The sequence below is a fragment of the Chiloscyllium plagiosum genome, chromosome 1, assembly GCF_004010195.1.
Source record: "Chiloscyllium plagiosum isolate BGI_BamShark_2017 chromosome 1, ASM401019v2, whole genome shotgun sequence".
In the NCBI taxonomy this organism is placed as follows: Eukaryota; Metazoa; Chordata; class Chondrichthyes; order Orectolobiformes; family Hemiscylliidae; genus Chiloscyllium; species Chiloscyllium plagiosum.
In genome coordinates, this window is record NC_057710.1 from 98,606,406 (window position 1) to 98,620,960 (window position 14,555).

General features: G+C 42.2%; 1 protein-coding gene across 5 annotated transcripts in view; it reads right to left on the reverse strand.

Moving 5' to 3' along the window:
* tbc1d1 (TBC1 (tre-2/USP6, BUB2, cdc16) domain family, member 1) overlaps positions 1 to 14,555 on the reverse strand; it is a 296,242-nt gene that overhangs the window by 45,878 nt on the left and 235,809 nt on the right. For all 5 annotated transcript variants that reach the window (XM_043693132.1, XM_043693142.1, XM_043693152.1 and 2 more), the window contains one exon: positions 8,431 to 8,592. In XM_043693132.1, the coding sequence (XP_043549067.1) occupies positions 8,431 to 8,592 (162 nt within the window). The remainder of the gene's footprint in view (positions 1 to 8,430; positions 8,593 to 14,555) is intronic.

Sequence of the window (14,555 nt, forward strand, 5' to 3'; positions counted from 1 at the left end):
TTTTTTCAATTCATGTTATGTCACCACATCCATCCAGATTTGAAAGACAAGGTGGCCACGACATGAAAATGGTAGGAATTAAAAGACCAAAGTGGGCACAGGGTGACCTGGTGGTAATATTACTGCGCTAGTTATCTAGAGGTCCAGGCTAATGCTGGAGAGAAGAGTTCAAAACATACCATGGATTCTAGTGGCATTTAGTTTCAATTAATAAATCTGGAAACTATCAGTAAGAGTGGCCATGATGACCGATCATTTTGCGTCCTTTACTTTTAAAAGGAGAATAAAGATGTTGCATTGGCAGTTGTGCAATGCCCTCAAACTTTTCCAGAATCTTAAAGGATATTCCTGGAAGATCATTACCAGTGCATCAACTATCTAATGGCATTGTGGGTCTACCTCCAGCATGTGGACTGCAGCAGTTCAAGGCAGGAGCTCAGCACCACCTTCAAAGGGCAACTAGGCTCAGCAACTGAAAGCTTGCCAGCCAGTGACATCCACGCCCCACATAAATAAGTTTTTAAAAAGTCATATAGATATATCTTAAACACATGTTCCAGTATCACTAGTTCAAGAGATGATCCATTCTGCATTCAAACTCTAACATAAAAAGAGAAAATAATCGCTGATTCTAAATATAGCAGCACAACCCAAAAAGTGATTGCATTGATTAACACAATCAAACAGCCATTGGATACAGACTCAGTAGGTGATTTTATAGTAAGCCTGGTATTGGGAAACAATGGCAATCAGACCGGTGTGTGCCATTCTCCTATATTTATACTTCTATGTCACTGAGGGCAATGAGAGTTACAATGCAGAAATTATCAGTATAAGTTTGTTTCAAATGCTGAGTTCTGTTTCAGTTTCAAATCAAAATATTCACTTTTGAAAAAAAAGTTGGCACAAAAGCCAAAGAAGTTGCTTCTGCAGCACACTAGAACGTTCACATCAAACATGATTTGGAGATGCCGGTGTTGGACTGGGGTGTACAAAGTTAAAAATCACACAACACCAGGTTATAGTCCAACAGGTTTATTTGGAAGCACTAGCTTTTGGAGTGTCGCTCTTTCATTATCACCTGAAGGAGTGATGCTCCGAAAGCTAGTGTGCTTCCAATTAAACCTGTTGGATTATAACCTGGTGTTGTGCAATTTTTAATTTTGTACACCTCAAACATGGCACAGCAGATAATTTATATTTCCAGGTGAAACTGCGAATTTGTTCCCTTTGTATTTTGACATCAAGCATGGTGTATACTTTGGAATTTTGCTCTATCTCCAATCATAGTAAATATTTTGGGCAAAAAGTGTCCTTATTTATTTGATTATTTAGTTAAATTAATGCATTAGTAAAAAGTTAGAATCAATTTAGCAACTGAAAACAAAAACAAATCGCTAGAGAAGCTCAACAGGTCTGCCAGCATCTGTGGAAAGAGAGCAGAGTTAACATTTCCTGTCCAGTGACCTGTCTTCAGAAGTAGCAATGTGATAAATCTGATTGAAGGCAGGAATTATTAAATAAACAAATCACTACAGGCAAACACTGCTGTCTCTTCACCCAGTTCCCAAGATCTCCAGCACCAGACAAGCAAAGTGTGCGTCCCATGTTTAACTGGCACTGTCTGCACTTGGGTTTGTTTCGACACAGCTGGATTTGGGCACCAGCAAGAAAGTGCCAAAGCAGATTGACACAGTCCCAAATATTTTCCATCCTTGCCCACCTCAGATTTTCTGAGTTTGGTGGTGGAGGGGCAGGATAGAAAAGGGGAAGAGGGATGCAGGAGAGATGTTTAAACCGGAGTTTTTCAACATAACACTACACTGCAAAGTGTTAGGGGATCAACAGCAGTGCTCTCCAAATGTAAACTGATAATCTTGATTGTTCTGAGAAGTGCTAACAGCAATCACACGCTTGCAGGATATATACTTCAGTTTATGGTTTATAATCAAAGCAGAAAATAAATACAAGAAAGTAACAGCAGTATTGCAACAAACAACTGAGGATGCTGGTAATCTGTTTTTCTTTTTTCAAAGTGCTGTAGATGTCATGTTAGAGTTCAAAATGTAAACTGGTTTCCCTTTCCACAGATGTGCAGACCTGCTGAGTTTCTCCAGCACTTGGTTTTTATTAAACACAGCCAACAAAAAGCTAAATCAAAACTGTCAAATGTCAAACTCATTACATGGAAATGAAAAAAAAAAGCACAAGGCAAAGATCACATGTGAAATGTTTCTGTCTAACTACATTTAAATAGGTAAATTTGCAACATGTTAAAAAGAAAACTGGAAATCAAACAAGTTTAAAGCTAAATTCCAAAGTAGCAACATGTTCTTCTTCTGAGGAGGAGGAGGAAATTCACACCTTTTTCTTAAATTAGAAATCCATGTTGCCAAAGTACAGTGAGCATCACTACTGAGTACTCCAATCTATTACTATGGGAACGGAGAACCAACCTTCTCTTCAATTATCCATGTGGCACATGCAATTTATTGAGTGAAGATGACACAGGACATCAGCACTTCAGATTTTTTTGATTTTTGACTTGTGGAAAACCTGGCTGTAGTAATCTTGCTTATATTTGTAATAGTTTAAATGAGACTGTGGTGAACAGAGTTAGTGGGTACCAAAACATTCTTTGTGGTTCCATCTTTCCCATATCAGAATTGCCTTTCACTCTGCTGTGGTTGCATGTTCAAGCACTGGAGGTCAACTTAATAACCATGTGTGCAAAGTTTAGCATTGCTGCCACCTAATGTTGTGATGTGTCATTACCAAAGCTTTGGCATTCCCACCTTCAAAAAGAAAACAAGCTTTATAGATCAGTTAAAATTGAAGGAAGGAAACATTAAGTTAGGAATAAGGAGAAGGAATCTCACAACCCAGCCTCCTACAGGAAATAAACACTTTCAAATCCATACTCCATGATCTTTCCCCTCCCATTTCAGATATTCACCAGTCCTACACACGCCTGTGATATTTGCACTCCCCCAGTTCTGGCCAATTGCAATACACTCACCACTGGCAGCACCACCTTCAGCTCCTGGAACCCCAGGTCTGAAATTCTGTTTGAAAACCTCATTGCTGCTTTAAAATACACTTTAACCTGCATTCCTTTGCAATCTGACTGCACCGTAATATTCTGTGATGGTGAAATTGCTGCAGTAGCATCCCAGGTTCCCGGATGGAACCACAAAGAATGTTTTGGTACCCACTAACTCTGTTCACCACAGTCTCATTTAAACTATTACAAATATAAGCAAGATTACTACAGCCAGGTTTTCCACAAGTCAAAAATCAAAAAAAATCTGAAGAAAAAACGTGCCGATGTCCTGTGTCATCTTCACTCAATAAATTGAATGCGCCGCATGGATAATTGAAGAGAAGGTTGGTTCTCCGTTCCCACAGTGATAGATTGGAGTACTCAGTAGTGATGCTCATTGCACTTTGGCAACATGGATTTCTAATTTAAGAAAAAGGTGTGAATTTCCTCCTCCTCCTCCTCCTCCTCCTCAGAAGAAGAGCAACAACATGTTGTTACTTTGGAATTTAGCTTTCAATTTATTTGATTTCCAGTTTTCTTTTTAACGTGTTGCAAATTTACCTCTTTAAATGTAGTTAGACAAAAACATTTCACATGTGATCTTTGCCTTGTGCTTTTTTTTTCATTTCCATGTAATGAGTTTGACATTTGACAGTTTGATTTAGCTTTTACGCTGGCTGTGTTTAATAAAAACCAAGTGCTAGAGAAACTCAGCAGGTCTGCACATCTGTGGAAAGAGAAACCAGTTTATATTTTGACTCTAACATATATTTTAAGAGATTGTGCCATTTGAACACACCCAAAATAAATCTCTTAAAATGTGAATCTTCCTCTATTATGAGTGAAAATACAAAAAATGTTTTAAAGGCACATTTCTGTAGGAAATGCCAACCAAATTAAGTAAATTTGACCAATAGCAAAATGTCCATTTGTGGCAGTTATTCCTAATTTAAATACATATTAGAATAATAATTATGAAGCACTGAACAACTCCTTTAGAGCACTTAACTAGTTTCACATAATTCTTATACAGGACAAAAAACATATTTCAGGTATTGCAGATGATAACAACCAGGTCGGATTTACCAGGCTGGGTTCATACTCTACCAATGTGGAAGAACTTTGTTGCGATTAGGATGTTAAAACAAGTAATATTTTTGAGCTCTGCAGTCAAAAATCAATGGAATCAAACATGATGAGGTGACTTGATCCTCTAACACAAGGTCTTTTCTGTCCCTTACTTCCCTGTCACTACCACTCTCCACATTAAACACACGTTTAAATTCTTATAACCAACTGGAACGCTGTGTGTTGGGATAAGAATATATTCTTCTCAATATGTCAATGATCACCACTCTGTCTCCACTTTGAACATGGGCCCCTTACCAACTTATCTCTATTATTTTACCCAGGGCAGGTACTGAATGTGGAAACTCTGCTGCTTTAACTCAGGTCTGGGCTCGTCTTTGATGAGGCAGGTTGCAATCTCAGCTGGGGCTGCTGGGTCTACAGGAGTGCTGGCCATCCAATTGGCCAGCAGCTCAATGAGGTGGGACTTGCTTCCACAATGGGGTGTCCCCTCACCGTAACAATGCTCTTGCTGTTAAGTTGTTAAGGGGCAGCTGTCACAATGGTGGACAGGCTCACCACCAGATATCAAGGGTCATGTTACCCTATAAAATTCAGAGTGTGCATGCAATAAACAATGGAGATTTTCCATGTACACACATTGACGAGGAACCACACCTTGATGTTTTAATTAATCTTGAGTAGGCTTTGTAATATTTTTAACTGATCGAAACCTCACAGTAATAAGTCAAACTATCTCGTCTCGAAAATCTCAAGTAGTAAACACAGTGAAACCAAGTCATTCAGACTAGACATGTCCTTGGTTTGATCCCTTGTTAAGGCGAAGACATGAAAATTGGTTTCCAAGCTGAAAGAAAACCACTTGATGGTAGTTATTCAACAAAACCTGCACCAGGACTGCATACATATAAATGTTAGGAGATGACAGGATCAGTTTCTCTGCCACTCTGCACCCCAAAACTATCAATCACACTCACTGATGGCTGGTGTTTTGGGTAAGATACAACAGGATTATCAGCCGTGGAATCACACTTCAGAATAAGTCATTGTTTTTAAAAGATGAAAATCAGGAAGAGAACCAAAGCACTATTCTTATCATCTTCATTTTGAAAAGCAAACACAGTGGGCTAGAAATCAAAAGGGACAGTTGAAACATGATTTACATTTGAGAATATTAGCACTGTGCTTTTTATTAATGTGCACAGACATTTTAGTGATCCCTAAACTTCTCACACACTGTACTAATTCCAAAATGTTCTATGGATGGTCCCAGTTTTGCTTTGGTTGATTAAACGATCCATTCACTTCAGGGTCCTTTTCCCAAAAGGAAGTGGAATACTTCAGCTGATGAACCGGCTGCTGCCCAGCAATTACCTCAAACACTCGGCTCTTTCTCCTGAACAGCACTGCCATTAGTCTATCCACCCAGTCCTCTGCAATTGGAAGGAACTTGGACAAAAGGGAAAAACACTTGTACGGCATACCGGTGCTTAAGCAGCTTTGGAATTAAAAACAATATTCGCTTCCTATAGTCAAACCAAACAATTGCAACATCCATGTACGCTCACACAAGGATCTAAAACGGTCAGGCAAGCTCGTAACCACAATTTATTTAGCTACAACTGTGTTTCATTTTTGTTGCTGTCATTGCTCTTGTAGCAAGATTGCAAAGTAGAAGTCAGCTGTTAGTTTTTGAAAATCTGTCAGAAATCAGTTCACGTTTTTTTTGCAATTGTATCATAACACAAAGCAACAAGTTAGCCACCTGTTTGCCATTATCAATGAGGAAGAATGTGCTGTTAGGGAAACAGTATAATGAGTGTTTTGAATGAAGTCAATTCTCTCAACAAATCTTTTGAAAATATTGAACAGTTGCATTAAAGCACAAAAACAGGCCTCTGACGTTATGGGAGTGTCATGCCCAAAGGGAAATTCAAATTTAAAAAAAACCCTGATAAGAAACAACAAGGGATAATTGCATCAAAGTCAAACCAAAACAGAATGCAAAACAATTTTGCTCTGCTGCAGTTCTGACCACTTTTTTATGGCTTTCAGTGATCCCAATCCAATTCACCTACAGCTATAGAAATAGATAAGGAAACTTATCATGTTCATGTCCGCCACTCCATTCGTGCACAATCGCGGTAGTGACACTGGCAGTGATGCATGGTACAGAACAGTCACCCTTGCTCACTGGACATTGCTAATTCTCACTTGCAGCAACTCCACAGGCATTGGTAGCACTGCCACACCTCATTTTGGTGCCAACCTTCAACCAGAGACCATCAGCAAGCCAACTGGCCACAGATGGCATCAGAATTAAATCTTGCCCTGTCTTCAGTTAACATCCACAAGGCATGAAAAATGAAGATGTGATGAAACCGGTTCATTCACTTTTCCAAAAGCGCACACACTCATTAATGCTACATGCTTCCATGACTATAGTAAAAGCAGAGGGTTGGGATCTTTGTAAAAACTGAAGCCACAAATATCTCACTGGATACTAGTTGAGTGACAATGAAATGGTGATAGGAAGGTTGGCTTATGAAACAGAGAATAATAATACCAATGCAGTCGGGTGTGCTCATCTAAGGTTGCTGCAATTTGGAGTGTGAGATAGTACACTTGGGAAGTTAAGGGATACATATTAAATAGTAAGATACTGAGAACTGTAAAGAAAGAGGGGTACATTGGCGATCATAAGATCCAGAATTGACTAAGTAGGTAGATAATCTGGTTAAGACAACACATGGGAAACCTGCTTTTATTAATCAGGACACAGAATATTCAAGGAAGAAGAGTGAAGCTGTCTAAAATACTAGTTAGAAATGAGAGTAGTGTGTCTGGTTCTGATCATACTACGGCAAAGATGTGATTACACCAGAGAGATAGCAGGAGAGTTGTGAGGAAGTTGCCTGGCCTGTAGAATTTTACATGAGGAAAGAACTAAACAGGCTGTTTGTTCTCTTTGGGACTGAAGTCTGAGGGTCATCTGAACTAAAGTGAAATAAAATGATGAGGGCCTATATAAAGTGCCAAGAAAATCCCTATCTCTCTCGATGAGGAGTAAATACCCTCTGATTAAGTAGAAGGTTCATCAGGGATTTCAGAGAAAAGTATTTTGACCCAGACAGTGGTGAGGATCTGAAACTCACTGTTCAATTAGTGGCAAAGATGGAATCCTGATAGCATTTAAAAGGTACTCAGACTTGAATTTGAAGTTCTGAAGCCAACAAGGACAGAAACTTTATAGTTGGAATGCAGGATATAGCTGGATGGCTACTTGTCAGCTGCTAGAAAAATGACAGGCCAAATAGCTTCCTTCCATACTGTAAATTCCTATGATTCTAGGAAGGACTGTTGTTTTGCATTTGGCTTTGTTTTGCCTAACCTGGCACCACTTGATGCATACAATACTTGTCCAAAATGGAAAATGCTTTACTCCCTGGCAATGGCAATCCTCACTTTGATGATCAACACATGAACACAAGAAAGCAGGCTTTCATGTTCAGATCAATGCAGCAAGCAAATATTCTGAAAATTAGCTGCATTCCAAATTGCCAAAAAGAAACATCTCAAAATGCTGTCTGCAGAACTTGTGATATTGTGATGTACTGTCCATTAAATTTCACCCTGTATTATAGGCAGCCGTTAATATCTTCATTATAATTCAACTAGGAGTTACCCTCCATTCACTATAGCCATTTCACTCATAGGAGAAAAGCAACTATTAATAAAAATAGCTTTGCATAGTGAACACAAATAAAGATGTGACGAGATGGATTATTGTTGTTTGCAACAGAGGTTCATTGGACTTTACGAATGTTAGTACCTTTCTGGGATCTGGCATTGACGTGGGTCGGATGGGAAACTTCAATAACGCTTGAACAAAATTAAGGAAATCACGCTCACCATAAGCAAAAGGAGAATTGTAAGAGTTGGAACGTTTTTCCCATTGACAGAATAGGTCTCTGTAAGCTGGAGGAGCATCATGTAATGGCCCCTCACCATCTCCTGGTAGCTAGGCCCTGCATTCTACCCCAATGCATAAACAAACCTGGTTTCAGGCAATGTAGCCGGGTGAGCGATGCAATGGGTGACTGAAACTTCAACTCCAAAAATCTGGAGATTCTGTGTCAAAAGGAATTCCACTATCTTTACATTCTATACAATAGTTAAAATGAATCTGAATTTGGTACCACTAAATGATTCCAACAAGAACCTCATTATTCCGATTAATTAATGAAGCTTATTACATCCACTGTTGATTTGGTAAGTAATAAATACTGGTTACTCACCTTGACCCATAGCTACATGAATAGTCTCCATGTCAAATTTAACTGTTGACCTTGTAGGCACATTGAGCATCTTCTCCCAAACCAGAGTCACTTCTTTCAGACATAAAGTGATTTCCTCATAATCCAGCTTCAGGCGCTTGTTCTGCAGGTCACTTTCTGATGCTACAAAGTAAAAACAGAACTATTTTATACCTCGTCATGAAGACCACTTTCAGACCACCCAACAAGATTTTGACAGCAATCCTTTCTCCGGGCTTTGGAGGAATGAGCAGAAACTGTTAGCCTTGCCAGAGATGTGCAAAAAGTGTTAGACTGAGCAACCAGATTCTTTCCAACTGTTTGGAACCATAAGCCCTGCCAGCCTCCACTGCTCATTCAAATGGACTTTTATAATGTGCAATCCGAGACTGAGTTTTGGTTAGCATGATGTGCAAGCTTCCTCAGGTTTCAAGCCAACAAGCACACATACTATTCCAAATACTTACTCAAAAATATCACTTGCTTGCCACCTTCCAGCAGGCTGCCTCCAACATGACCTTTATCTCCAACAGGAAACATACCCCGCACATTGAACCTGACAGGGCCATCACCCCATCTCCCACACTTCAGGCTATAAGACCATCTGGCCCCTCAAGCCTGCTCTGTCATTCAATAGGATCATCGCTGATGTGAGATTTTTCACTCCCCTTTCCTGTATTTTCCCCATAACTTTTGATTTCCTTAATGGTCAATCAATTACTTATCTCAGCCTTAAATAGACACAAGGACTCAGCCCTCTGTGGAAGGAATGCCAAAGGCAATCAACCCTCAGAGAAGAAATTCTCCCCATCTTAGTCCTAAATTGCAGCCTCTTTATTCTGAGACTGTGCCCTCTGGTCCCAGACTCTCCCTCGAGGTGAAACATTCTTCAACATTTAGCCTCTTGAGCTTCGATAATCCTATATGTTTCAATGCCATCACCCCTCACAATTTTCTAAACTCCAGTGAGTAAAGTCCCACCTACATTCGGGACACCATCCGTGCCCTTCACCTTCAAGACTTTCATTTCCCTGGTCCCATACACCTTACCTTCACCATGAACATCCAGTCCCTGTACACATCTATCCACCACAAAGGTCTCCAAGCCCTCCGTTTCTTCCTCTCATGCCGTCCCAACTCGTACCCTTCCACCGACACGCTCATCCGTCTGGCTGAACTGATCCTCAGCTTTAACTACTTCTCCTTCCAATCCTCCCACTTCCTCCAAACCAAAGGGGCAGCCATGGGCACACGCAAGGGCTCCAGCTACGCCTGCCTCTTTGTCGGGTATGTGGCCATCCATCTTCTGCAGCTACACTGGCACCATCCCCCACCTGTTCCTCTGCTACATCAATGACCATTGGCGCTACCATATGCTCCCGTGAGGAGGTTGAACAGATCATCAACTTCACTAACACCTTTCACCCCAACCTCAAATTCACCTGGACCATCTCAGACACCTCCCTCCCCTCCCCAGACCTATCTACCTTCATCTCTGGTGACTGACTAACCATGGATATCTACTATAAACCCACAGACTCCCACAGCTACCTGGACTGCACCTCCTCCCATCCTGCCTCCTATTAAAAACACCATCACATTTCCCCAATTCCTCCGACTCCACTGCATCTTTCCCAGAATGACCAATTCCACCATAGAAAATCCCAGATGGCCTCCAACTTCAAAGACTGTAATTTCCCCTCCCATGTGGTCGACGATGACCTTCAGCAGATCTCTTTTACTTCCCACACCTCCGCCCTTGAACCTCACCCCTCCAATCACATCAAGGACAGAACCACCTGGTCCTCACCTTCCACCCCACCAACCTCCGGATACATCGCATCACCCTCCGCCACCTACAAACAGACCCCACTACTAGGGGTATAATGCTCTCCCCATCCCTATCAGCATTCTGGAGAGACCATTCCCTCCGTGACTCCCTTGTCAGATCAGGACTCCCACCAGCCCTCACCCCACTCCTGGCACCTTCCCCTGCCACTGCAGGAAGTGCAAAAACCTGCACCCACACCTCCCCCCTCACCTCCATCCAAGGCCCCAAGGATCCTTCCACATCCGACAGAAAATTACCAGTACCTCCACCAGTGCCATCTACTGTATCCGTTGCAGCCAATGTGGTCTCCTCTACATCGGGGAGACAGAACGACAATTTGCGGATTGTTTCAGTGAACATCTCTGGGACATCTGCACCAACCAGCCCGATCATCCTGTGGCTGAACACTAACTCCCTCTCCCACTCCACCCTGGAAATGCAGGTCCTGGGCCTCCTCCATCACCAAATCCTAACCACCCGACACCTCGTGAAAAATGCCTCACCTTCCACCTTGGGACCCTGCAACCACACAAGATTAATGTTGATTTCACCAGTTTGCTCATTTCCCCTCCCCCCAAGCTTACCCCAATCCCAAGCCTGGAACTCAGCGCCACCCTCTTGACCTGTGCATCATCTTTGCCACCTATCCACTCGACCCTCCTCCCCAACCTATCACCTTCTCCCTCACCTTCATCTACCTATCTCATTCCCAGCTACCTTCCAACCAGCCCCACCCCCTTCTCATTTATCCCTCAGCTCCCCCGCCCCAACACTGGCTCACAAGTCTCATTCCTGATGAAGGGCTTATGCCCAAAATGTCGATTCTCCTGCTTCTCGGATACTGCCTGACCTGCTGTGCTTTTCCAGCACCACACTCTTGACTCTGATTTCCAGCATCTGCAGTCCTCACCTTCTCCCAACCTGTTTAACCTTTACTCATAAGACAATCCTTCCGTACCCATCGTAGTGAACCAGTGAAGCTTTTCTGAATTGTTTCCAATAAAATGATATCTTTCCTTAAGTAAATGACCCACAGTACTCCAGATATGATCTCATCAGCACCTTTACAATGGCAGCAAGACTTTTGTACTCTTATACGCCAATCTTCTTGAAATATAAGCCAACATTCCATCACTCTCACTCTTCCCTTCCATGAGGGCATTGATAAGGATCCCCTGTCTTCAGCATCCACTCTGCTAGTCTCCATATTCAAAATACCATTCTCCACCATTTCCACCACCTCCAAACACATTTTCCCTTTCCCATGACTGTCAGCAGCATCCAGCAAGGACCATTGCCTCTGTGATATCCTGGTCACTCCATCACCCTCAACAGTTCCTCCGGCACCTTCCCATGCAAACACAAAAGGTGTAAACACTTACCAGTTCACCTCCTCATTGTCCAAGGCCCCAAAGACACTTTCCAGGTGAAGCAGTGTTTGAATTGCTTCTTTCAATTCAATCTGCTGCATTCACTGCTCACAATGTGACCTTGTTTACACAGAGCCAAAACACAGACTGGGTAACCACTTTGGGGAACACAGCCATTTTGTCCACAGGAACGATCCTGACCGGTTTGAAAAAAAACACCTTGCTCTCATGACAACATTTCAGTCCTTGGGCCTGCAGCAATGTTCCTCCAAAGCACCACATAAACTCAAGCAATAACTTTTCATTTCTCACTCAGGCCCTCTACAGTCTTGAGGGCTCAACGGTGAATTCGACAACTTCAGAGCCTGACTGCATGATGTCTGTTCTCCAGTTTTCTTACATTCTCTCCCTCCCCCAACACAACTTGGCCTTATTTGTTTTGTGTTTGTTTGCTCTCAGATTACAGAACCCACTGTCTCCCTTTCACACATTAATGTACACCCATTTTATATCACTTTTTCTCCTTCATCACCATTAACAACTCCTTTGCCTTTTGTACTGGGCCTTTGGAAAAAGTATAAATAAAACCCATACTCTAACCCTTTCAGTTCTGAAGAAAAGTCATACTGGAAATGTTAAATGCGTTTCCCTTTCCACAGAAGCTGTCAGATCTGCTGAGGCTCTCCAGTATTGTCCTGTGTTTGTTTCAGATCTTCAGCATTTTGCTTTAATAGAAAAACATACAGTTCATATGCAAATAATTGAATGTTCCTTCATTAATTTATTGGTAATGTTTTGTATTTTTCAAATGTTGCACAATACAGAAATGACCATTGTTAGAACAGTCACTGATTTGTCATTATTGCTATTTTATTCTTTTACCAATTTTGGTTTGGAGCCATGAACTGAGTTCAAGATGATCTTTGTACTGTGAGCAGCAGCTTGTGTCAAAAATAAACAGACCAAACAAGCTGTTCTCTATTTGTGGGACCAGGTCTCAAAGTTAACTGCAGGTTAGTCTTTCATCAAAAGATTCTACAGGTTCTCCGACACCAAGGGAGAGCATTGATTAAACAGATAGTGGATGTTTGTCCATGAACGAAGTCAGTGGCTGAGAATTGGTTCCTGAAGTCTGGCAAACATCTTACGCTCAAGCAGATGGCAGCTGTTGAATGGTAACTGGAACCTGGTGGAAATACTGTCGGCATGACAGGGAGAGGCCAGAGTTTTGACCGAATTTTGGACTGTGTATTTTTACTGGGAAGAGGAATTTGGCTGTTGACGCTACAACTCCCTGCCTAACCCCCCATTATCAGCTCCTGGAAGTTCAGAAAATAGAAACTAAGTATTACTGACTTCTTCATGTGAGCTAAAAAGGTGGGCCTGGTCAACATCTTCAGAAAATCAACCAAGGAACAATTATCGAGGTCTGTGAAATAACACATCATAGGTGTTCAAAGTTAGGGAGAAGATTTGTAGCTCGGGTGCTCGTTATTGTGGTTCTGTTCGCCGAACTGGAAATTTGTGTTGCAGACGTTTCGTCCCCTGTCTAGGTGACATCCTCAGTGCTTGGGAGCCTCCTGTGAAGCGCTTCGGTGTTGTTTCTTCTGGCATGTATAGTGGCCTGTCCCTGCCGCTTCCGGTTGTCAGTTCCAGCTGTCCGCTGTAGTGGCCGGTATATTGGGTCCAGGTCGATGGGTTTGTTGATAGAATCGGTGGATAAGTGACATGCCTCTTGGAATTCCCTGGCTGTTCGCTGTTTGGCTTGTCCTATAATAGTAGTGTTGTCCCAGTCGAACTCATGTTGCTTGTCATCTGCGTGTGTGGCTACTAAGGATAGCTGGTCATGTTGTTTCGTGGCTAGTTGATGTTCATGTATGCGGATCGTTAGCCGTCTTCCTGTTTGTCCTATGTAACAACACAAACTAACACACAACGGAGAGGACACCACAACACATACCTGGGTTAGAAACCTCTCCCACAGACACGGAAGGAACAATACTGGCCAAGGGACTCAACTATAACCACAGGGACGCCAAGACAGCAGACTTCCTAGCAGCACTAGAATGCACACTCAGGAACAATGGACTGATAGAAGAGACACAACAAACAGTGAGACAAAGTATCGTATCCCTGATAACAAGGAAAAGACAAACACATAACCTCAATACCAAGGAGAGGGAAGCACTAAAAATACTAAGAAACGATAAGGACATAATCATACTACCAGCAGACAAAGGCAGAATGACGGTCATCCTGGACAAAACGGAGTACACCCAGAATGCGCAACAACTACTTGCAGATACCAACACCTACCAAAAGAGGGAGTTTGACCCCACCCCACAGCTCACCAATATGATAAACAACACACTGAGGAACCTACAAAAAAAACGGAGAGATAACCAGGTCTGACCTACAGAGAATGAAACCTGATAGCAACATCACCCCAGATTCTATGGACTACCTAAAGTGCACAAACCAGACATCCCACTCAGACCCATCGTATCACTACCAGGGACACCATCACACAAACTGGCTAAAGAACTACAGCAGAAACTGAAACACCTGATCAGCGGATCCAGACACTCTATACAATCAACACAGGAATTCTTGGACATCATCAGAAATATACACATAGACAAGGAAGAAACCATGGTCTCATTCGACGTAACGACACTGTTCACCTCTATTGACAAAGCCCTAGCCAGAGAAACAATAGCCAAACTGCTGGACATACAGAACAGACAACAAGACCGGGAACCTATCAACAAAGACGGCATACTCAAACTACTGGACCTGTGCCTCACAACACACTTCACATTCAACAACCAAATATATGAACAAATCAACGGCACACCCATGGGCTCACCCATCTCTGGACTCATAGCAGAAGCGGTAATACAAAG